The following is a 24,724-nucleotide window of genomic DNA, read 5'->3' on the forward strand; positions in this document are numbered from 1 at the left end:
ATTACAGTGCTGATGTTTGTACATTATTTTCCTTAAATGATTCCAACAAGAGAAGAGAGATCAAGTACATTGCGAAGAGCATTCCTCCATCCCCAAAGCACTTGAGAGAAAGTTGTCAACCTGATGGTCCATTGTCGTCTATTACTTTAATGTGTATTTTCTACAAGGACAGCCCCACCATCAGAAGGACATATCCTCAATGCAATGTAAAAATCAGGAAATTAGTACTAACTCATTATTACCATTTATTTGTCAGACTTCATGCAAATTTGTTTCCGTATTTTCCTTTACAGGAAAAAAGGGATCCGTTTCAGAATCAAGTAGTGACTTTACCTTTCATCTCTTTTACTGCCCTCTGACTGCAGCTACCCCTATCTTGCTTTCACTTTCTTTATCACCAGCCGTAAAGTTTGCAGTTCAGTTATTTTGTAGATTGTCTATTAACCTCTTTTTGTATAAGGCTTCCTTATGATCAGCTTGTATGCTTCAACTGGATCAGCACAGATGCGATGCCATGTTCCTCTCACTGAAGCACAATATGAGGTCTCTAACTCAGTTCACGTCAGTACTGATAGTATTCACAATGATCAGTTGACCCAGGTGGGGTTTGCCTGTTATAATTAATGATCATTTTGTGGGTGAGGCACTTGAAATCATGTAAATATTCCACCCCTCATCAAAGTCTTAATTAATTTATTTTGTATCAGCATACACCCACATTTTTCTGTTTTAAAATCAACATTCTTGTTGATTTTATTGTTAATGATTTTGATACTCAAATTATCCCACGTTGCCAAAGGTGGTTGGTTCATGGTAAGTTGAATTTTGTAATCTGCTGATTTCTAATCATTCTTGCTTGGTGGTTGTGTAAAATTTCCCAAATGACCACTCTCATGCCCAATCTCTTTAAATACAAACATTTTTAACAGTAACGGGACTTATCAGCATATATATATATACAATGTATACTGATAAACCAGGGCAACAAATATCCTCATAGCCTTACCATGACTCTGTGTTTGCTGCCCTTAAGCCCCTTTCTTGTAGTTATTCATAAATATGTAATAGGCTGTTCTTGGGCAGGCCATCACTGTTCCTGTGGAGCAATAGACTTGTTAATTCTACCTATGTTTGGGTACCCATTATTTTAATTTTCATTACTCAAGTAACGTGTGTGTGTGTGTGTGTGTGTGTGTGTGTGTGTGTGTGTGTGTGTGTGCGCGTGTGCGCGCGCGCGCGTTTGTCCTGGAGTCATCAGATTCACAAGGCCCTGGCTCACTTTAGTGGAGAACATATATGTATCTGTATGTATTCTCGGTATGAAAAGCCCAAAGTGACACCGCTGTTTTCTGTTTGCATCGAACATGGTAGGGTCTATTTCAGTTTTCTCCCTTCTGATGCCCGTGACTGCCTTCTCTGACAGCGAGAAGCCTGCCTCTTCTTATCCTTGGTATGTCTACCTTTTCACCAGTCTTTCTGCCTACACGGCCAGTCTCCAATGCTGCTGCCACCCATCCCCAGAACAACACATACTGTCTGAGCCAGGAGAACAAGGAGCCCTGAAGCAAACACAGACTTCATTTTTACTTTCGAAAGTATTTCCAAGTTGGGTTTTTCCAAGTTTAGATGTTGGGAGAATGGAAAAAAAAAAAAGGTCCCCTGAGGCCACACGCAGAGGAAGGACTGCTGACACACACTGACTAACATTCTCCTTCCTGCTTTTTATTGGATATTATTTGGGGTGGGGGCAGATATGGGAATTGCTGATGCGCAGGCCAGCCTGGGGCTTCCATTCACAGGCTCTGAGAAGATCCCACAATTTCTGTCTTTTTGTGATTGCATGTGCTGCTGTAGAGAGCAAGGAAAATAGAACCTGGAGGTGGGCTTTCCAAGCTCCTTGGTCACACCTTTACGCTGGCCCCTGGAAGCATCAGCCCTTGAACTTCAGGTGCAACCTGACAGTTATTGAGGGCCTGCTGTAAGGCAGCCCCTAGGTAAGGTGCCTTCTCACAAGGCTGAGCTGTGTGAGGTGCTCTGGGATAAGGGACACATCCAGAACTCGGGGATCCAGGAGGAACTTGTGGAGATTCTGTGCTCACCTTAGGAATTGGTCTGAGCATCTTCATAAACTTTCTGAACATTCTCCTTGTGAGAAACGGGAGGCTTTTGCTTTCTCATTTTTGCCAGTTTTTTCATGTGTCTTAGAAATATATTTCATTTTCCACCCACCCACTCTCCTTGCTCCTCCCCATTCTGTCGGGGGAGAACTCATAAATGTCATTGGTCACAAATCCACTCTCCATACTTGCCAGAGTCACAAACCCACTTTCTGAAGGATTCACAGCCACGTTGTCATAGTCACAAGATATGTCATCAGGAGTGGCATCACCAGAACACACCCGAAATGAGATGTTCTTCAGGTCTGGCCGAGGCTCAGCTAAATCAGCCTCACTTTGTTTTCTGATGACATTGTAAACATCCAGGTTGGGGCTGTTTTCTTGGTGAGGAGTGGGCCAAATGGTGTGTTGCTCCTTTGTGGTAGGATCTGGCTGCTCTTGCTTTCTAGAAGAAGAGAACCAGGCTGAGTATTTGAGCCCACGGTACTGAGATTACATATCCCTGGTTCCTGTTGAAAGTGGAGGAAGAGAACTAGCTCTGCTACTCAACTACCTACACCTATAGGTTTTGTGGGTCAGGTAGGAGACAATCCAGGAAAGTGTTATGGTCATAGTGCCATTACATCTGCCATTCACCATCACTAGTTTGGGTTCCAGGACTCCCTTGAGAATGTGGGGCCAGAAAGCAATAGGAGATACTAAAAACTAAACACAAAAAAACCTCATTTCTAAGTAGAATTAGCTATTTCTATTGCTATTCTATTTTATTGTACCATTAAAAGCATAGACAACAAGAGTAGAATTAATACTATCACTGACTCTATCACCAACAGAAATCACGTTCCCATATCATATCAGTTATTATAGTTGCTTTGAAATGTTTTATGCTCACCTGTACTTCAAAATTATAATTATACTTACCATTAAGTGTCATTAATAAAGAAACAGTTCACTTTGGGAAATATTTTTGATAAACTATGTACAATTGCTTCCTTTTTTACAGTGCATTTTGTTTGACACGTTTAAAAATATTGTTTAAGAGACTGGGGATATAGCTAAATGTTACTTGTCTGGCATGTGGAAAGCCCTGGGTTGATCCCAAGGACTGTTTAAAAAAATGAAGAAAGGAAGGAAGGAAAAAAGAAAACAGGAAAACAAAAGCAGGACAGAGACATGAAGATGGAGGGAGAGAGGGAGTGGGAAGGAGGGGGGTGGAGAATGAAAGTGATTTTGGAAGAGAGCTGCAGTTCCCCAATCCTAGCAAAGTGATAAGTACATTTAAGAACCAACCGCAGTGTAAGCCATTGGAACAATGTATCTGTGGTTTTTAACACTGAATTCTATTTTAAATTCAAGAGAATTACTAACAAAAATGATTGTAGTAACGGCTAATACTTTTGAGTGTTTGTTATATGCGGGTGTTCATTGTGTTAATACCATAATAATCCTTTAAATGGATTATTAAATGAAATAGGTTCTGCATTGGACTTTTACACATTTATTTCAAATTGCTCATCAAAGTGAGTCAAACTTAAGTTGGACCTTGATTTTCCTTCTGTAAAAGTGAGAATGCTAGTCCTCTTGTATGTATGCTATGATGACAGGGAACAAAAGTGTAACTAAGGACAGTTGCATGTACCTAAAATACGTGAGCACATGATCCAGATTATATGCAGAGGCTGCCTTTGTTACCTTGCTTAGCTGCTTTGCAACAACATACATTTGAAATCAAAAGAAAAGTCAATTAAAAAGAATTTGGCTGATTCATTCTGAATGGACTGGCTTTGTGTCAGAAGCTTCCCAGAATGCTCTGAACACACAGTTTTCATGTGGTCCATTAGTCATTCCTTACTCAACAAACATTTTTGGCATGAGAATCTACATTTAGGAGAGCATTTTGCTGGATGATACATGGGTGCACAGGAAGTGAATAATACAGTTTTACCTTCCACGATGCTTAAAAATCTTCTACACACAGAGAAAAAGAAAGTACGTAGGACCACTAGCTTAATTACAGCTTAGCACAAATGCTCAGCTAAATGCTACTTGTTTGGTGTGGACCTAGAGTCCTGGGTCGGCCAGAGTTTACTCTCAGTTCTACAGTGGTCATTCTCTTGGAGTTTTCATGGCTTTTAATGACGTCAACTATGTAGCCTCCAAATCTCAAAGAGTGCAGAGAGAGCAGAGGTTTTCATGATGAAGGTTTTACTTGCCTTTTTCTACAGATCCAAACCCAACATGCAGCTGAAGTGACCACTAGTAAGAGGAACAGGGGAATGCTGGGAATTAGGATGTAGGCAAGATTCAAAGCAGCCTCTGAAAAATAAAAAAAAAGCACACATTATCCCTGGTGGTCCCCCCCCCCAACCACTACTGCCTCTCTCTGTACATTTCCTTTCAAACCAGGCTTTAAAAAGCCTAATCAATAGAGTATTCCAAGCAGCACATCTAGGAAATAGATAAATAGATGCAGTTACCCAGTTAGCTGAGTCCATTTCAACAAATGAGCATTTTCTACATGACCTATTAATCTAAGTGATACTGTAGACAAGTTTAAATTTTGGAGTCTTTCAAATATTGGAAAATTATGTTTGATTCTTTTTCAGAGTAAAATGATCCTCCTTTTTCACCTACTTCTTAGTAAAAACAGTCTTGGAGGTGGCAGGCAGTGTGGATGTCGTTACCTCCAAGGCCCACCACAGAACTTCCCAGGATTAGAGTGGGAAGAGTGAGTGAAAAAGATGAAGCCATAAGTCTCAGTGTCATTTTCAGGACAGAGAACTGGACGTTGTTCCCTTCGGGGAGCTGTGAGAGAAAGTGGGGGTGGGGTGGGGTAGGTAACCGGCTTCTGCTCCCAGTGATTCAAGCTACTGACCATCACAGCCCCTAAAGGGAACAACATCCAGTTCTGTCCCCGAGACTACAGAGTTCAGAAAAGAAGTCTTCTTCATGTCACTCAGGGATCTTGCTGAAGCCGCTTGGCCTCAATCAGATGTGTTAGGAAGGTCTGACAGTCTATGTGATCTTTGTCTTTCCTGCAAATGACTCCACCTCTATTCTGCTTAGGTAATGAAACACAACAGCCTCTGGACAGCAAAGCCTAAAGGAGCTTCCTGGGTCAGTAACACATCAGTGTGCCAGGAGATTTATATTGTTTACTTTTGTGGAGCTCTGAGCAAATTATCCAAGAGGGCGACTTAAAAGAGGAAAGATGATTTCAGCTCAGGGATTCATGACTGGCTCCATGAAATCAGGCAGAACATGACGGAGGTAAGCAAATGTGGAGGAGGAGGTGTCTGTGTACATCATGGTGAACAGGACGCAGAGACAAAGGGACATACCAGGCACCACGTGTAAGCTTCAAAGATGTCCTGTGACCCACTTCCTCCAGCTAGAACCCACACCCTAAAGTTTCCAGAATTTTCCAAATAGCACTACTACCTGGGGACCAAACATTCAATACATGAGCATTCAGAAGACATTTCATAGTGAAACCGTAACAAAGAGGTTGACAGTCCTGATTTCACTGGGAGATAACACAGAGGATTCCATCTGAAACCCTTCCAGACCTTTCCCTGGATGCACCTTTATTTGGTAGTTCTCAACTTGGATCCCGTTTAATAAGATGAACAGACACTGTATTCCTAAATTCTGTGAGTTCTAGTAAGTTACAGAACTTGGCAGAGCTCGTGGGCACTACTGAATGTGTAGCCAGTTGAACATCAGTGCAGGCGGTCTGAGGACTGAGACTTGTGATTGATGTGAGAGGTGTGGAATGTGCCGTTAATCTGCATAGACCCCCAGTGTCAGAACTGAATTGCAGTAAAACATTACATTTTACTTTATGAAGGTGATCGTGCTGCCAGCTAGGTATGAAAAATACGAAATGGTTAAAGTGAAGCACAGAGAAATTTTCTTTTAAGTTAAGTTGTCCAGTGACACAACCCCAGATTTCCCTCTTGAAACTCAGGGTGACAGTGAGGTCAGGAGCTCATTAGCACTCTAGTTTATCACCCCAACTTCTTTTACCTTTTATGATGCAGCCTTTTAGAGGTTTACCCTCCCCGTTTCCTGAGTTTGGTTCATAGATGAATACTGATCCCAGATGTATTATGGCTTGGGTTATTTCAGTCTTGTTTTTCGACATCCCTTCCTTCTCTTGGTCCCTGTCCTATCCCACTTCCCATGGTCAGGAAAGCTCCAAGTCTTGCCTTTACAGAAACAGGCAGGACCTTTCACCTCTTGTCTAATCTTTCCCTCAGTAGTCTTAGGATAGCACCCACTGCATACTTCCTTGATGGAATCTAGTATTTAATGCAATGTTTGCAATGTCACAGATTTTTGCCTAATCTCACTTTTTAAAGAGCTGTGTGAAGAAGAAAGTAGGAAGTGTAACCATAGGAAGTTTCTAGTCAAAGGAGTCCCATCATTCATTTTCCCAAGTACCTCTGCTTTCTTTAAATGTTTCTTTGGTGTCTTCTTTCTGTGTTTCTTCTGGAAGTACTGGTGTTGCTGGCTCAGTTGCTTCACCTGAGAGAGATACACATGGACTTGAGAAGAAAGGTGCTACAGTCCAGGCATGCTCTGAGGTCCTGCCACATGTAGAGTGGTGTGCAAGAAAACAGTAGTGATTTGACCAAAGCTATTGATAAACACAGTAAAGTTTGAATTTGTTGCACTAGGATTTTTCTCCATTGTGTGTATGTCTCTCAGTGTTCATGTGTATGTGTGTGCAAAACTGCCTATCTGTGTGTTTTGTGTGTATTTATGGGTAGAGATCAACACCAGATATCTTCCAACTGCTGTTCTCCCCACCTTGTGTTTTGAGACATTGTCTCTCTGAATATGGAGTTTGCAGATTCAGGCAGCTTGGCTGACAGGTAAACCCCATCTCTGCCTCTCTAGTGATGGGATCAGAGGGCATATTACCATGCCAAGCTTTAAGATGTGGATTCTGGAGTTATAACCCAGGTCTTTATGCTTGCACACTGAGCACTTTTCACACTGAGCTGTCTCCCCAGAAATGTCTTCATAGTTTTGGTGAGACCTTTGCCATTATCAGACATCAAAACAGCCAACAAGCAGTATAAAGGACTAAAGTACATAGGGAGATGTACAATGGCTCACTGCTAGGACCATAAATAATCAGCTGGGCTCATTTCTTACTTCATTAGATTACATTGCTCCCTTTATATCGATAATAATAATAATAATAAGCATCCAAAATGGAGTTTTCAAATTATTACTTTCCAGTTTTGACCAACACAGATAACAGTGGGCAGAGAATGAGAATGGTGAGCTAGTTGCCACAACAGGATGTGACAGACGTCTGGCCAAATTGCCTGGGTTAATACCAGTGGTCTTCCTGCTGCATAATCTGCTCTAAAGTCATGATTTTAAACCTTGACGGGGACTGTGAAATGGCCCAAATTAACCCAAATCTTACCTTCAGGCTTTATAGAAGGTGTTGTACTTGGTTTCTCTGTAACAGAAAGAAGCAAAAACAAAAACAGTGCTTACATTTTCCTTAATCTGAATAAAATCGCCTGAGTGTGGCATCCAATTCCAATAAACTCTACTTATTGTCACCTTATTAATTATTGTTATCAGATACCAGAAGTAGGTTGCTTAAGTCAAAGAGTTACTTGCACATGAGTATTAGCCTTCCTTCAGTTTTACCTGAGTATTTTAAAAGTATTTAAGAGCTCTAATATTAGGCTTTCCAAACACACACAAAAATAGTGTAATGGCTTCTGTGTGTTGTCATACAACCTCCACCTTATCAGAGAGGGACGGCTTGAGCTTCAACATGGATCCCTATGCCTCGCCTCCTGTAGTTCCTGGCTGAAACTGTCTTAAAGTGGTCCAAGACCTGTTATCAGTTCATACTGAGAACATTTCAGAAGCAACAAGCACTTGGACTTTCGGAAGTGGAAGTGGTTGAGGGATTGCCCTGTTTCAAGGCAGAGACTGGTGACTAGCCTTGAGAGACTTAAAGCATTTCTAAGAGCTTCTAAGTCACACAGATGACATATGGCAAATGATTTTGCTGTTGGCTGACCTGGTACTAGCAGGAGTCTCTTATGCTAATCAGATGCCTGGGATTCATAGGATCCTGGAGGTTTTAGAGATCATAGTTATCAGGCCCAGAGATCAGGAATTTCATTCAGGAAGGGAAGTATGCTTAATCTTCCTCCTCCTCCTCCTCCTCCTCTTTTCTTCCATATGATCACATTCTCAAATCTAGTTCAGACATGATCATTCACTCACTCACTCACACAGTCCCTTCCCAGTGTGTCATAATATTAGCAGGATGGTGTGTCATCCGTGGGAACCACAGAATTCATCCTTAGCTCATTAAGTGGCTGGAAATGCATGCTTCTGGATCTCCTGACAGCCATGAAGTGAAAGGGGCAAACAAACAAGTAGGCATATACACACTCTATGGGAGGCAGTCTGTTCCTGAGAGGCTTCCAACAGGTTTTAAAATTGTTGCTGTTTTGAAATAATTTCATAATAAATTTTACAAGATGGTACAAGAATCTGAACATACCTTTCATAATCATTTTGCCATCTTACATACTTAAATATTATTTGTATCTGTAAACACACACATACACACATGCACACACATAATTTCATTTCAGAGAGTTGCTGACATGACATGGTACCCCCTTACTCCTGATGGCTTTGATCTTTAAAATAGAGTGCATTATCTTACATAAATATGGTATAATGATGACAACCAGGGGATCAACACTGATAAGACACTGTAATTTAATCTACAGACCTTATTCCCATTCTGGCAACTGACACAATTATGTCACATCCTTTTGCACCAGGATGCAATCCAGAGTGACTTTTTGCATTTAGTTATTAGGAGAGAAGGTAGTGTTTAACCTTTAACCAAAGGATGAGAATGAGTTGACTGGGAAAGGTAGAAATGTTTTAGATAAAGAATATAGCAGATAAGAACCTTCAAGGAACTTCACCGAGTGCAAAAGTATTGGAATAGGACAAGGAGAAGAGTTGAGAGTGCTGAGAGGTGAGGTTGAAAAATGAGGCAAGAGTCTTTTCATGAGGATGTTTTCCCTGCATGGTAAACTGAACGAATTTATCTTGTCGGGGTCACTTAGTTCTTCTCCATGTGCCCATCTCCCCTATAAGATCTCACTTCTATGTCCTGGGAGGCTGATCTCCATGGACTATTTCACTGGGGTATCCCTGTCTGTTGGTATCTTATTGGTCTTAGCCAATGGGAAGTAAAGGCGGGGGCAGGCAGAGGTCTTGGCATGCATTCCTCATGCTCACTTTGCTGTCAGTGTGGTTTGTCAGCAGCTATATTCCGTTGTTTGTGCTTCTGTTGGGAGGGATCCTTTCTCTGACTTCTGCTAAAATGGTTCCTTTAGGTTTAGGGGTGGTAGAGATTCCTATTGTAGATAATCCATAGATACTTTATCATATGCTCTTGGCCTACATCTCTGCAAGTAGCCTTTTTAATATTCTCTTTATTAAACCCTTAGGGTGTGCTGTATTTTTCATGCAAGAACTCAGTCATAGGGGAAAACTCCTCCACTCCTGGTGGGAGTGCCAACTTGTATGCTCACTTTGGAAATCAGTATGGAGATTGCTCAGGAAAATGGGAATCAATCTACCACAAGACCCAGCAATTCCACTCTTAGGCATATATCCAAAAGATGCAAATTCACACAACAAGGACATCTGTTCCACTATGTTCATAGCAGCATTATTCGTAGTAGCAAGAACCTGGAAGCAACCTAGATGCCCCACTACTGAAGAGTGGATAGAGAAAATGTGGTGCATTTACACAATGGAGTACTACTCAGCAGAAAAAACAATGGAATCTTGACATTTGCAGGCAAATAGATAGCACTAGAAGAAACCATCCTGAGTGAGGTAACCAAGTCACAAAAAGAAAAACATGGCATGTACTTACTCATATATGGATTTTAGACATGGATCAGGGGAGTGCTAGTCTACAATTCCACTGACAGAGAGTCTGGGAAACAGGAAAGGACCTAAGAGAGATATATATGGTACCCGAGAGAAGAGGAATGAGGCAACATATCCTGAACAGATTGGGAACACGGTGGGGGGCAGGGGGGAATGGGAGCTGGGAAGAAGAGAAGAGGAGGAGAGAATAGGTCATGGGGAAACAGGAAGGTTGAGTTGGGGGTAGAATAGGGGAAGAACAGGATGAGAAATACCATAATAGAGGGAGTCATTATAGGTTTGAAGAGAGATCTGGCACCAGTGAAACCTCCAGTGGTCTACAAGGATGACACCAACTGACAAGCTAAGCAATAGTGGAGAGACTACCTTAAATGCCCTGATAATGAACTTGACGACTACCTTATATGCTATCTTATAACCTTCATCCAGTAACTGATGAAAGCAGAGGCAGACTCCCACAGTTAAATACTGAACTGAACCCCTGGAACCCAGTGACAGAGAGAGAGGAGTGATGAGCAAATTGGCAAAGAATGGGCTGGTGAAACCAGCAGAGACAGCTGACCTGAACAAAGGGGAGCTCTTGGACCCCAGACTGACAGCTGGGAGGCCAGCATGAGACTGATCCAGACCCCCTGAGTATGAGAGTCAGTGAGGAGGCCTGGGCAACCTATGCGGCCCTGAACAGTAGATCAGTATTTATCCCTGGCATACAAATGGACTTCATGTGTCCATAACACACAGAGGGATGCTCTCTCAGCCTGGATTCTTGGGGGAGGGCCTGGACCCTACCCTGAGCGAAATGAAGTGGGGATAGAGTGGGAGGTTGGGGGGAATGGTGGGGGGGTGCAGGAGGAGGGGAGGGAGAAAGAACTGGGATTGACATGTGAAGCAAGCTCTTTTCTAAAAAAAGTGTAATAAAAAATAATGAAAAAAAGAACTCAGTCAAATTAATTCAGGCAATAATAAAAGTGGTAGGTAATTTATGTCTTTTAAAAAAGAACCAAGTTAAAAAATAAAAGGATATTGGCTCTCTCAGCCTGTATTCTTAGGGGAGTGCCTGGACCCTGCTCTAAGTGAAATGACAGACTCTAGATATCCCCTATGTGGAAGGAAATGGTGATAGGGTGGGAGGCTGGGGGGGATGGTGGGGGGTGCGGGAGAAGGGGAGAGAGAGGGAACTGGGATTGACATGTAAAACAAGCTATTTAAAATTAAAATAATAAAAATAAAGAAACTCTCATTAAGAAAACTGAGAAGTTTTGATGAGGACCCAGTGATGATGGTACCAGAAACCAGAAGCCTTGAACGGGACTGATGACTCATTGCAACGAACATTTTGCAGGTGGGGCTGACTAGACAAAAGGGTACACTACATGGTACATCACATCACACCAGGATACATGAAGAGGCATTGGAAAGGTGGAGGAGTGAGGTGGGGTTTTTATTTACTTTTAATTAATTTTGGGGGGCATACTGAAGGAGTGAAGAGAGGATATGAAGGTGAGCAGGACTGAGGTACATGATGTGAAATTTCCAAAGAATCAATAAGGAGCTATGTTTTTAAAAAGTACAAACATTTCAATCATAAAGTTACTAGAGCCTGATAAACAGAAGTGGTGGCAAATGGAAAGTCCGTGTGTAAGCAATGCTCCCTTTCACTGCTCTGAGAAGGGGGTCTGCTAAGCCGGTCCCAGGTCTCTGCAGCTTCTAGAGGCAACTGTGTATGGCAGGAAAAGACAGGGCCTGGAGAAGAGTTTATCTGAGACTAGAATGGGTGAGGAGAAGCCTCTTTCAACACAAAATTGTCACTAAAGAATAATGTCGTTCAGACAGCTAAAAACGGCAGTAGTATTTAGTCCCAGATTATAGTAGATAGGACTAACAAACAAGTCATTCTACTGTTGGGAAGGGCTGTGGAACTGGGACCCAGCACTTCAGGGACACATCAAGAATGGACTCAAGTCTAATTCTAGGTCAATCTTAATAAAGGAGTCTAGGAACTCAGCAGAGTGAGACTGTGGGATTGTTGCCAGTTCCAACTCTTTGCAGATCTGGGAGCAAATGCAAGCTGAATTTGCAAGGAAAATATAAAGGTGGTGGGTGACTGGGGACTGGGGACTTTTAAACTTCTTCATCAAAGTGCCCGTTGTCTAAGACTGCCAGTGAAGTTGGGGCACTTTGTCACTTGCCTTTTCTGGTCATCAGTTTGTTTCCTTAAATTCCAGGAAATAATCTCAAGTGGCTGCTACAGGACTTGCAGAAGTAACCATTAGCTTATTCTAGGCTCCCACAGCCAACCACACATGGAATGAGTGAGTTTGTGCCTGTTCACAACAGAGGCCTTTATCAGATGTTCACGTAAGTCTTGCTTTTTATTATAAGTAAGTTACGTTCTTTCCTTTCTCAACCCTTCTTTTGCACCTGATAACCTCTCCTTTGCCAGAACTATTTCTCAGTGAGGAAGTGTCATCACATTTCCATTTACAAGAATTCTCAAAGTTTAATGTTGCTGAAATTTGCAAAAAAAAAAGCTTTCTCAGTGAACGCAGAATAAGTCCTTGGTACCAGCAGCTGTTTTTGAAATGGGGGAAGAGGTTGGGGGAATTTAGCCATATAACTGGGGAAAAGTTTTGTTACCGTCAGCATATTTGCAAATGAAATTGTTCTTCATGTTGCACCGGTCATCATTCCACTGGAACATGTATGAGCCCCCGATGCCGGGTGGGGCCGATGGCTGATGGTACATTACCACGCAGACCTCACTGCCACAAGAAGGCTCATCCACATACCAGTTCCTGGAGGAAAAGGATGGATAATGGAGACAGCTGGAAAAACACACCCTTAAGACTTATATCTCTTTATTTTCAGATTCTGCTGCAGAACATGATACAGAGAGAGGGGGGGAATTGAAGCACTGCCAACAAGTAGACACACGTTGCTGATCCAGTGTGACTGTCACAGTCAATCATCTGACATTTGCCACAACCTCTTTGCAGGGAAGAATATATTATGTTCTTATGTCTGCAAAAATAATTATGAGAAATAGCAGCTAGCACAGAGCTAGTCTGGAAGATTTTTTTTAAATTTAAATTAGAAACAAGCTTGTTTTATATGTCAGTCCCAGTTCCCTCTCCTTCCCCTCTTCCCCTGCCCCCCACCAGCCCCCATCCCATCCCCTTTTTGCTCCCCATGGAGGGTGAGGCTTTCCATGGGGGATCTTCATATCATCATATCATATCATATCATATCATATATCATATCATATCATATATCATATCATATCGTATCGTATTGTATCATATCATATCATCATATCATATCATTTGGAGCAGGGCCTAGGTTCTCCCCCATGTGTCTAGGTTAGTCGGGAGGATCTTAATGCTTGCCTTCTTTTTGGCTTTGTGCTGGTTGGACTTGGTTTCTATCTTTTCAGAGATCATATATGCTGAGGAGAGACATGGCATCTCTCTCTCAAGGCTTGCCCTGCTACCATCTCGCTACTTTCCAATAGCTACCTCTGCCACACCAGCCCCAGATGATGCATGAGAAGCTGAAGAATCTGAAGGAGATATCCCAAAATATAGAGGCTGCCAAAGTAGGATGGGGGTTAGGAAGGGGACAGGAGGCCATGTTGGTCTTTGTTAGTTTTCAAATCATTTGCACAGGATCAGGGAAATAAGCCCTCTTACCTCCACTATGAGGTATCTTCCTTTTGCCTCTTTAGCTCCTTGAAAGGGTTCATAGTCGATTTAGCTTTACCATTCAGTAGTTCCTGGAACTGAGTGGTGCTGCCACCTTGTTGCATATGTGGTAACCAGGAGCCCACTGAGTAGAAATTTGCAAGCACTTACTCCATCTGTCAATTGAGGGCTGGGCTTTGTAGTCTGTCTGAGTACCTGATCTACTTCTGTCTGGGGCTAGGATCTAGCTCTGACTCTCAGATTGTTTTTCCAGACACTGCTGCTCTGCCCATGTCTTCTCAAGCCTTTCTTCAGGAGAGTCAGCTAAGAGACATGTCTTCTGGTAGCACCACAACATTACTTTGCTTTAGTCCTGTGTTGCAGTCTGCCCAAAGGAAGGTCCTTTGTTGCACCTACCATGTTGAAATAGTTTCCTGAACAACAGATGAATTCATGATAACACTATGGATGTGATGCATGAATATCTGGGGGGGTCTTGGTGGAGACTAGGCTTTGTGCATCTTTAGTTAGCTCCAACACAACTGGCCTTCCCCATAGCTTTATGGGTTTATGTTACTTCAGCTCAGAAAGGGAGAGAGAGGGGGAGGGGTAGGGAAGGGGAAGGAGAGGGGGAGAGGGAGAGGGGGGAGAGAGAGAGGGAGGAGAGGGGGGAGAGAGACAGGAAAGAGAGAGAGAGAGAGGAAGAGAGAGAGAGAGAGAGAGAGAGAGAGAGAGAGAGAGAGAGAGAGAGAGAGAGAGATCTTGATTGATTCCTGAAATAATACTTTTGGACTTGAGCCAGTTTTCAGACTCATAATTCACAGATAAAGGGAGAGGCCAGATGCCTAGGAATAAAACCCTGTAATACTATGGCTGTTGTCTATAATTAGAATTTCCTCTGTTCTTTCTCCAGGAGGACCTTTGGCTATTTAACCAAATAACCATATACTTGGGAAGGGATTATGTCTAAATATTGATAGAATTGCTAAACATAGGGTATAAATGGGCATTGATGTCATCAAAGCCACACATCAGAGTGGGGGCATATTGGGGCAAGGTATTTAATCAGTCAGCTTGTAGTTCACAGTGGGGCCTAACCAGTAGTCATTGGCCCAGTTCCAAAATTTTACACACACACACACACACACACACACACACACACACACACACACACGCACTGTTGTGAGACAAGGTTTAGTATAGCCTTTCAGGTGGACCTTGAGCCAACCGAGGTCAAACATGAACCTGATCTTCTAGTTTCTACCTTTGGAGTAGGGAGGATCATATTATATGCCTCAACTATACCATTTTTAAGGGTTGCTGAGGATGGAACCCAGGACCTCTGAATAGGCCTATTTAGTAGTCGGTATAGTTCCACATTGGCTCCTTAGGCTATCATAGTATATAACACAAGCATAAACTTGTTAGACTGCATTCTCCTCACCACAGCATCTTATCTAGAGGTAGATGGCAGGAAGCCGTGGTACCTTCAAGACCTGATAATGCAGAGTGGCATCTCTCATCATTTCTCAGTTTAGTTCACTTGTCTGCAACCTGTGAAACCCAGGCAGATCCTAAAGGATTCTACAGAGAAGCACACACCTCAACCCTGCAGAACCCCAAATGTGGCTGCTGTTCTGTATGTGATATCTTTGCTAGAGAAGTATGCAGATCTGGTAAACACATTCAAGAGACCCTGGAACAGTTTATATTCATCGGGAGTGGACAACAGTATACACTTATGGTTTTGCTTTATTTTGATTTTTTTCTCACACCAAGTTATAATACCTGAATTTCCTAAAGTTGTGAAGAAAATCATACTGGCCCATTATACTGCTGACCACTGTGCTAATTGCACTAGATGAGCAAGGGAAAAAAAGGATAGTGTATTGGAGACCTTAGTAAGACTCATGTATTCCAGAAGGTTGGAGAAAAACTCAGTGGATATTCAGGACCTATCACTCCATTGGAATGTACAGATGTCTAGTGATCTGGAGAATGCCAGAACATCCCTTTCAAATTAAATAACAAACCAGTATATCATAGTATAATCTAAAGGAAGCATAGCACTTGGCAGGTCTCTTTGGGTCCCATATTTCTCGTCTGAGAGTACTAGTGTGGCCTATATGACAGATGGTCAGTTTTGAGCAGGATTTAGAACAGAAAGGGACTCTTAAGGAAGGTGTAGGCTCACAGTTGTACCAGAGTTCCATCCTGGGCTCACATCCCTATGTGTGGAAGAGTCCCTTGGGACTAGTTGATACAGTCAGCTCAATCTTGGTTCTAAGTGAATTCAAACAAGCTTAAACGACTGCAAGCTTTACTACAGCTGCTCTAAGAGGTGGTCTTGCAAGCCAGTGGTAAGGGAACAGTCTTCCACTGGGTAGAGCATTAGTTAGTATACCTCATTAGCCACTTTGCGTGGAAGTAGATGTTTCTGGAGGTTAAGACATGGAACTTGGGGGAAATGAAGATGCACAGCCAGTTAGTAAGAATATGGAAGAAAAAGAATGAAGACTGGAGATAATGACATCTTGGATAGCATGAAGTGAACAGAGATAAACAAGTGAGCATGAAGTCTGGGAAGTTTTGTCATGTGGTAAATTCACCAGGGAGTATCTTCTACAGAACTGGCACTAAACAACAAGGGAGACAAAAAATGAGTGAGCCAAATGATGCCAACTGACTGTTCTCAGTCACACCCATAGTAACTTAACTCAATAGATAAATAATAGCCATGGAGGCTCTACATGGCCTCAACAGTTTGGATTGCACATAGCAAGACTGGTCTGGCTGTGACTACCAACAAACAGCCTTCCAGCAATAGAGATCAATATTAAGACTGATACCAACTCCAGCCTGTGAAGTTCAAGTGACCCCAGAGAAGGTCTGGCAATGCCATTATATCAGCCATTGAAACCACCAGAGGGTGAAGACAAGAAGGGGATAGTATAGCACTGGTAATTAAGGAGACCAACATGATATTTGGTGGTAAATTAGCTACATTGGACCCTGCAAGGGAGTGTTACTCATTTTGGTAGGAATAGATAGTTTGCTTTTTCTGCCCCAGGGTTTTAGTCAGATCCACTATTCAAAGGTGTAACTAGTATTATATCCATCAAAATAAGATCTGAAATACAGTCTAACCAGGCAGAAGACCTATTTTGTATCAAAGGTGGTATGAGACTAGGCCCCTGATCACGGGAATTTCTTGTCAGATTATGTATGACTCCATCAAACAGCTGCCAGCTTGAATCATGGAAGAACTTGTTGAAAATACCTACCCCTGAAACATCAGTCTCAAGGTAATTGGGACATCATTCCCCAAGCAGCAGTGTATACTTTAAAGTACCAAGTTCCATAACCCTGTATCTCTAAGAATAGAATATACCAGTCTAGAGTCAAGGGATAAGAGCTGCAGCTCCTCCATTGGATACCATCTTCACTTGTGGCATTTGTACTTCTCATTTCTGCAATGCTATGATCTGGGAGTTCGCAGAGAGGTACAGTTCTGTTAGGAGACATAGCAAGAGTCTAATCAAGCCACAAGCCATGGTTACCACGTGGCACTTGGGATCTCTATGTCAGAGATCAGCAGACAAGAAGAGATGTGAGTATCTAGGCAGGAGGCTATTTACTCTGTTAGGAGGAGGTGGTTTGCTGCTGTGTGGTATTGGTAGGAAGAGCCTTCCAGGTTATGTGCTTGGGAGTATCTTCATGTTCACATCCTACTTTTAAAAGTCAACGGGAAAGCATATTAACTCCAGCCTGAGAAGTGCAAGTTGACTCTTGCACTCCAGAGATGATGGCCTGGCTAAGTCAACCACTAAGACCAGCAGAAGGGGTAGGGTATGTTATGGGACAGTAAAGGTGGGATGTCAGCATGTGTCAGCTGTGGCTCTAAGATCATCTTCAGTGATGAGAAATATACTTCCTACTCTGAACCTTCTATTTCAAAATTTCTTCCAGGAAGAGAAGGCTGCAAGGATCTCAGAAGAGTTTCTTCTACAGTTTATATGAAGATCAGATCTTATAAGTGTAATCAATAAAGAGTGAGAGCTGGGATGCTGTCTTAATGTAACAGATAAACTATCTTAAACTATCATTTAACAATATTTATTTATTTTGCATGTATGGGTGTTTTGACTGCCTGCATATCTGAGCACCATGTCTGTACATAAAGTGCCTGCATAGTCCAGAAGAGGGAGCAAAATCCCCCTGGGACTGGAGCTATAGACAGTTGTGAGCGGCCATGTGGGTGCTGAGAACCAAACCTGGGTCTGCTGCAAGAGCAGCCAGTGCTCTTAACTACTGAGGTATCTCTCCAGCCCAGACAAACTACCTTTTAATCTGTATGCTTTTGAGTGATAGTGACTACATGTTTTTTCCATATAATTGTCTAGCAAATTCAATTTTCTTCATTGTGAGCTTTCTGCTTAGGTCTTTTGTCCTTGAGGCCTTTGTATTTTGTCATCTATGTATTAAATTGGCTTACAACTCTTTACCATATAACGATTAACTCTTTGGTATTATTGTTCTCCCCTTTCCCATATTTATCATTTAATGTTGATATTTTTGAAACGTTTGTCCATGTCCCTGTGTTTTTTTAGGAAGAGATGATGACAGTGTCATGGTGCATGGTGGGATGTATGTGCTCATCAGTATCTTGATGCTGTGAGTTTAGGAGTTTCCTACAAACTGTAGTTTCCTTGAAGTCTCCACCCTTGGTCAGTTCATAGAGTAAGATATTGGCTCTGAATTCCTGCCCTTATCATAATTCCCTGTGATTTGGAGTCCTACCCTGGTCCCAAACCTTTAGTTTCTCAACACAGTCTTAGCTCCCAGGGCCAGAGTCCAGAGAACCATAGATGCCAAGCATGGCATGCTGTTAAAAAGTGCTTCTGGGCTTCACCCTCCTGAACAGGGCACTTTGGGCCCAAGTGTAGGCTGAGTTATCCATTTTTGCTGTACTGCTCTGATCAGTAGCTGTTCTGTTGTTATTGACAGACTTTCTCATGAATCTGACACTGTGGGTCCTGCTTGTCTCTTTTCTGAGCTATAGCAAGGGAATCAGCTGCGGTAGGATCCACAAACTTACCTAAATTGTGACGTGCTTCCATCTGTCCAAGCATAAAGGTCCTGGCAGGCTGTGTTGTTACCCTGCTTCTCCTCCAGCCTCCTGAGGCCAATCCAGAAATCACCATCAGATGCCAAGAGGTTTTCAATGAACTTTTCTATCAGTCTCTGCTCATCTTCTGTTTCGATACTGACTAGCTGTCCCCCATCATTCCTGCAGGCTTCTTTGGCTTCCTCAAAGTTCAGTCTTTGAAAAGCATCATGGAAGTAAATGACTTTATAGCAAGGCCTCCGAGTCCCTCCCCGGCAGACCAGTTGCCCTAGAGACAAAAGAAGGCAACCTGTTTCAGTGCCCCCAAGAAAGTGTACCAGCGCAGATGTGCTTAGCAACATCTGAATGAAGCCATCTTCAGGGCAGGAATTCTGATGGCTCATCTGTGGATTGTTATCACTCAGCCTTTCTTGAGAAAACTAGTACTCTTTATAACACAAAGTAACAGTGATTTTAAACTCTGAAGCCTGTATTATGTAGGGGAATCCATGTCTTTGTTGCAGTGAAGATTGCTGAAGATGTTTCTGTATCTTAAAGAGAATAGGTAAATATTTATGACTTCACTTAATGCATACAAATAAGACAGTCTTTCCCTTAGGAACTCCAAGGGAATTGGGGGGGGGGCTTAGAATAACTGTTGCTGCTAAGTGATTCCTTCAGTACAGAGGAGCATTTTGAAGTCAGCCATGAATTCCTCTATCTTCAAGTTCCCTGTCTATGCAGTGGGGCTAATTTGTTCAGTCTCTGATGTGAGCAGAAGCTAAAAGCATCCATGGATTTTCCTGCTACTGATAAAGACAATAGCTAGAGTTTACTGAACTTTTCCCATGTCCCATTAGCTATGGTAAAGGTGTTGTTTTTTAAATAAAAAATTATTCTCCTTTAGCCCTCAATGCAGTCTTCTAATGTCCAGACCATTTATGCCCCACTTCATGTATGAGAAAACTGAAGCTCAGAGAAATTGATTTGTCATACAGCTATCAGCAGCACTGTCAGAGTCAAGATCTAGATACGATTATAAAATCATACCAGAATCACCGAATTGTTTTGATGGTTCCCCACTCTCTGACAGGCTCAGATTGCACTCATTTTCTTGACACTTGCAGGACTGAAGAGAGTTTCAGGAAAATGGAGATTCCACTGAGCAGCAAGCAGCAAACAGTTCACCAGCACAGGCTGCCTTAGCTTGTGTCTGGATGACTGAAGTCTTGGTGCAGCTGAAACCTAGCCTAGTCAGCCCTTTGTTCAGCCTGATGTGCTGGGTATCCAGAATACAGAAATGCCAGTTCCTAACCCACAGGAGCCACAGTTTGACTCTGGAGTTAAGTGTACAAAATAAAAGACAAGTTTCAGCAAGGAGACTAGTTCCTTGCAATAAAAGAGCCAAACTGTAGGCTTCAGGTATGAATTGCTGCCACGGAGTAAGGCATAAATGATTTTTATTTTTGAGCCTCTTGCCAGACCTTCTAGAGTGTTACAACTTCCGCAGTATGTATTTCAGCTCTGCAGGGAGCCAGGCATTGTATATTATTTCCAATAATTGCCCAGCATGCATGTCAAAAGACCACAGACAGTCCTAACTGTGGAGAAGCAATACAAGACTCTCCCCCAAACTCCACACTTAGATCAATTCTCATGACCAAGGAGCTGGGAGTGTCCTGTACCTCTTCTCTTTAGAAGAAGCTGTGGTTGGTAGACAAAGGGTCTCTAACAGGACAGGTTCCTCCAGAGGATGAGGAGTGCTCAGAAGCTGGGCTCGCTGCTGAGGACCACGAAGATGCCCAGAGAAAATGAGAAGGCCTGCAGCAGAGGAAGGCAAAGGGCCCTGGCCTCTCCAGCCTGGCCACTAGCACAACAGAAGCTGGAGCTGCCTTTACCCGTAGTCCCACCTTTCCAGGACAGACTGCCAAGAGAAAGCTTAACACCTTAACAGAGCTTCCTGTATGGTCCAGGATGGCTGCACACATCCCGTGTATGCTCGTGAGTGCCAGGGAGCGCCAGAGCTGGAAGGCAGCCCAGGACCCATCTGGTTCCCCTGCCTTCAGGAAGTGTCTTTCTTTTCTGGTTTGCAGGAAGGGCAAGAGCAGGCAGGAGGTCTCCCACCACCACCAAGTGAGAAGCCATGCAGCCCTAACCCTCCCTGCTCCTCTGCTGAGCCGAACCACACCCCCATCCTGAAACGAAAGTTAGATTCCCTAAATCAGACCCACAAGCTGGGATACAGTGGCTATTCCCATTTCCTTTGTCCCTCTTTGGCCAAAGGAGACCTGATAAAAAGATAATATTCTTCCCTAGACATGCAGACTGAGGTAGAAGTCAGAGTAATGTACCTCCGTTGGGGTCCAAGTCCAAGGCTGCAGTAACACACAAGAAAGGAAGCAGAGTCATTCTTGGAGCCTGGCAGGGCTGGTCCCATTCTAACTGGGCTTTCCCAATCTCCAAGCGCTTCCATTCCGGGCCGGTCACCCTCCCCTCAGAGGAGAGCAAGAGTAACAGGTGGGCTTCGTCTTCCAGAATCTGCTGTCTCCACTAGAAGGATCCAGAGACTGCACTGCAAAGCAGTGCTCAAAGATGCAGGCGAAGGGGCACTCACTGGAGCAAGTTTGCCCACTGCCCCACCCAGGCTACATCCTCCCACTCACCCCATAGTGATCCCTGGGTGAGAACGGACTTCCAGCGTAGCAGGATACCCAGAGCAGCCCCAGGAACTGGAGCTAGTTGCACATTTGCTCCCTGGAAGCAGAGAACTCAAAAGGGTAGATTGGGTCCCCGGGTGGATCTTGGGATTGCTGAACCCCTCACTAAGCAAAGGGCCAAAGAATGGGTACAGTGGCCTTGAAGTCAGTCCTCAACAGCTGGGGTGTACTGGGTACATCAAACCCAGGCTCTGGGGCACTAGCCCTCTCGCCAGGGGCGCGTACTCACCGCTCAGCAGGCGACCCTTCGAACCCCGCGGTTCTGCCAGCAGCACCGCCAGCAACACGGCCTGCAGTGCTGGTCCCGGCTGCATTGCTGGACTCCAGTGCGTCCCAATACCCCGGGACTAAGGCAGAGAAGTGGCCAAACAGGCGGCTGCGTTCGGGCAACTGCCACCAAGGCAGCCGCATCTCCCAAGGACCCACGGACCCCGCACTGGGAGGAGTCCGGGAGGGCGCAGAGACTGTTAGTTGATTGCCCCTCCGCCTCCTGGGACGTCACTGCGGGAAGGCAGCCCCTTGTGCTGGCCCGCCCCCCGACGGCCTGATCTGGTGCTCTGCGCTCTAGGCTCCAGAAACTGCTTGTTCAGAGGAGGGAGCCTGAAGGGCCAGCTTTCCCCAGAGAGCCGCCCAGGGAGATCCTGGGTTTGCCTGAGAGAGGGAGGGAGGGAGGGAGGGAGGGAGGGGGAGGGAAGGAGGGAGGGAGGGAGGGAGGGAGGGAGGGAGGGAGGGAGGGAGGGAGGGAGGGAGGGAGGCTGCACTTGGGAAGAAAAGTTGAGCATAAGGGAATTGGATTCTCAGGCAGGTGGTGTGTCTACTGCCGAGGAGCACTTCAGACTGAAGAGCTTCCACAAAAGGCACAAAAGGAGGTGGAGCAGGAGTTCCTAAGAGGACTCCGAAAGAAGCTAGTGTTCCACATGTCAGCCAGAAAGCCATCTGCTTTGTGCAGGACACACCTTGGCAGGTGGGAGTTGTTTGTGGAGTTCAGCCTTTGGTGGACAGAAAGATGACTCTCCTAGGAAAGAATGATCCTACCCCTCATTAAAGCGTCCATAACCAACCTAGCCTAAGTGTACGCTCCCCTTTAAACTCCCACAATAGCTGTGTTTATTTATATTTGTGTCTTTTAGTAAACGTGTTTTCAAATACATTCAAACAATAGAACCAGTCTCCTGTCCAAAAAACCAAAAACCAAGCAACAACAACAACAAAAACTATAAACTAAGTAAAAAGCCAAGGTTTCTTTGACTTTTCCACTAGGCTGTGGTGTTGTGAACCATAGCAGAAGTCACATCTGGGCTACAGACGTCTGGATTTTGGGCTCACTGTGCTACCCTTTACTTATTTAGCTTTTTCAGAAGAGCAGTCAGAAAACCAGAGATGGGGCTGGGGAGATGACTTAGTGGTTAAGAGCACTCATTACTCTTGCCTAAGACCTGGGTTCAGATCCCAGCACCAGCTTGGTGACTGTAACTCTAGTTCCAAGGGATCTTCTGCCCTCTTCTGGCCCAAAGGGGGCACCAGGCTCACATGTGGTCCACATACATACACACACGCAGGAAAAACATAATACAAAGTGAAAATGAGTCTTTTAAAAATGAAGCAGTGAGCCTAGCCTTTAACAGCTGAGCTATCCCTCCAGCTCAACAGGCTCCAAAACAATATAGAGAAACCCTGTCTTGAAAAACCAAACCAAACCAAACCAAAACAAAAAAAACAACAAAAAACAAAAAACCCCACAACAACAGCAACAAAAAACGAAGCAGTGATGCTTCCACAGTCTTGACCCACTGCAGTTCTAAGCAAACAGACCTGGAATAAAGTAGGAGCAGGAACAGGATCCACCTCAACTCCAGCTCAGACTGCAGCAGGAGCTGTTGCAGTCGCAGACCCCAGCACTGACAGGTGAGGACAAGCAGCCCTTGCCGGTGTTCTGATTAGACTATCTCACAACTAACAACTACTTGTCACGATCAATCCAGCAAAGCAACAGCGGTCGTGGTGGTAGGGTACTATGGTACTGAAGTGGTACCCGATGTTCTGTTTGGAGTGCCGCCTTTCCTCAGTGTCTGTGTGACCTTTGGCATTAGCACTATGTTTCTTAGAGGCCTTAATAACTACCTTAAGAGTTTTGTGATGGTCTGCCAAGGACGACATGTATGTAAATGTGAAGTTACATTTGTCTTAGTGTCAGTTTAAATTTTTTCTAATATTATAAGATCTGTTTCAACTTATGAAATGACTACTTTGTTTCAAATAGTTTAATTGTATCCTGAGCTCTCCCTGTGATACTCTGACTTTGGTCCATATTGGCTTCCTTAGCATATACAATAAACTGAATGTAGTGATTAGTAATAGTTACCCCCAATTCTTCACACCTCCCAGGACACATATCCTTTATTATACTAATACAGTCCCCCTTACTAAAGAGGCTGAATGTTTCTCTTTAATCCATAGACTAAATCAGAACTTTATGAGCCTACAGCAGAAAAGTCCTTTCATGTTCTACTCATTCATTCTCTGGCATCTTCTGACTGAGAGGAGCATGCCTCAGATAGCTCACTGGTCCATGAGTGGGCCACCTGTCTGATAATTATTTCAACATGACAGAATACCTTTTCTTCTTGACAGTGCAGAGGGACAAATCCTTAACCTTCTGTTTTCCAATATTACTAAAGGAAGCAGGCTTTGAGTGAGGTTGGCTGACAATGGGGTTATGCACATGTGTATAAGACACAGCCATACTGAGACCATTATTTATAGGTCCAGTGGCAACTCAGTCCTGGGCTTAGGCCTGTTCTAGAAATGGAATAAGCCAAATTTTGGGAAATGGATATTTTTAAGAGAAGTCTTTCAGTTTTTAAGAATGCCTCTTCATCCCTGTTTTATTATTTTTGCTGATAGTGCCCATGTCAAGAGGCATATAGAGCCCCTTATTCTTGCTTATTGAATATTCATAATACAAATAAAATATACACACTCTGGCAATATCCTTTAACTGAAAGTAAAAAAAGGTGTTAGTTTTGGATGTGTAAGATGAGAAAGATGATTATAGAATGATTTCAAACACAATGGTATCAATAAATAAAATAGAAACAAATGTTCAATAACTGACAAAATGCACCTGTC

The 24,724-nt window shown here is 43.5% G+C and overlaps 1 protein-coding gene across 5 annotated transcripts; it reads right to left on the reverse strand.

The window, feature by feature from the left end:
- Nucleotides 1-1,564: 1,564 nt before the first annotated feature.
- On the reverse strand, nucleotides 1,565-22,217 carry Layn (layilin). 5 transcript variants are annotated; one of them, XM_021226814.2, is made up of 9 exons: nucleotides 21,825-22,217; nucleotides 21,230-21,253; nucleotides 18,870-19,167; nucleotides 17,163-17,282; nucleotides 12,729-12,886; nucleotides 7,564-7,599; nucleotides 6,564-6,647; nucleotides 4,331-4,433; nucleotides 1,565-2,562 (listed from the first exon to the last, which is right to left on the reverse strand). In XM_021226814.2, the coding sequence occupies exons 1-9, from the start codon at nucleotides 21,907-21,909 to the stop codon at nucleotides 2,202-2,204; spliced, it is 1,269 nt and encodes a 422-aa protein (XP_021082473.1). In that variant the 5' UTR covers nucleotides 21,910-22,217; the 3' UTR covers nucleotides 1,565-2,201. The 5 variants fall into 5 exon arrangements, with proteins under 5 accessions (XP_021082473.1, XP_021082474.1, XP_012968267.1 ...); XM_021226815.2 differs by lacking the exon at nucleotides 21,230-21,253 and having other exon boundaries at nucleotides 21,825-22,215; XM_013112813.3 differs by lacking the exon at nucleotides 17,163-17,282 and having other exon boundaries at nucleotides 21,825-22,209.
- Nucleotides 22,218-24,724: the final 2,507 nt, after the last annotated feature.

This window comes from Mesocricetus auratus, unplaced genomic scaffold, assembly GCF_017639785.1.
Source record: "Mesocricetus auratus isolate SY011 unplaced genomic scaffold, BCM_Maur_2.0 Super-Scaffold_100022, whole genome shotgun sequence".
Taxonomy (NCBI): domain Eukaryota; kingdom Metazoa; phylum Chordata; class Mammalia; order Rodentia; family Cricetidae; genus Mesocricetus; species Mesocricetus auratus.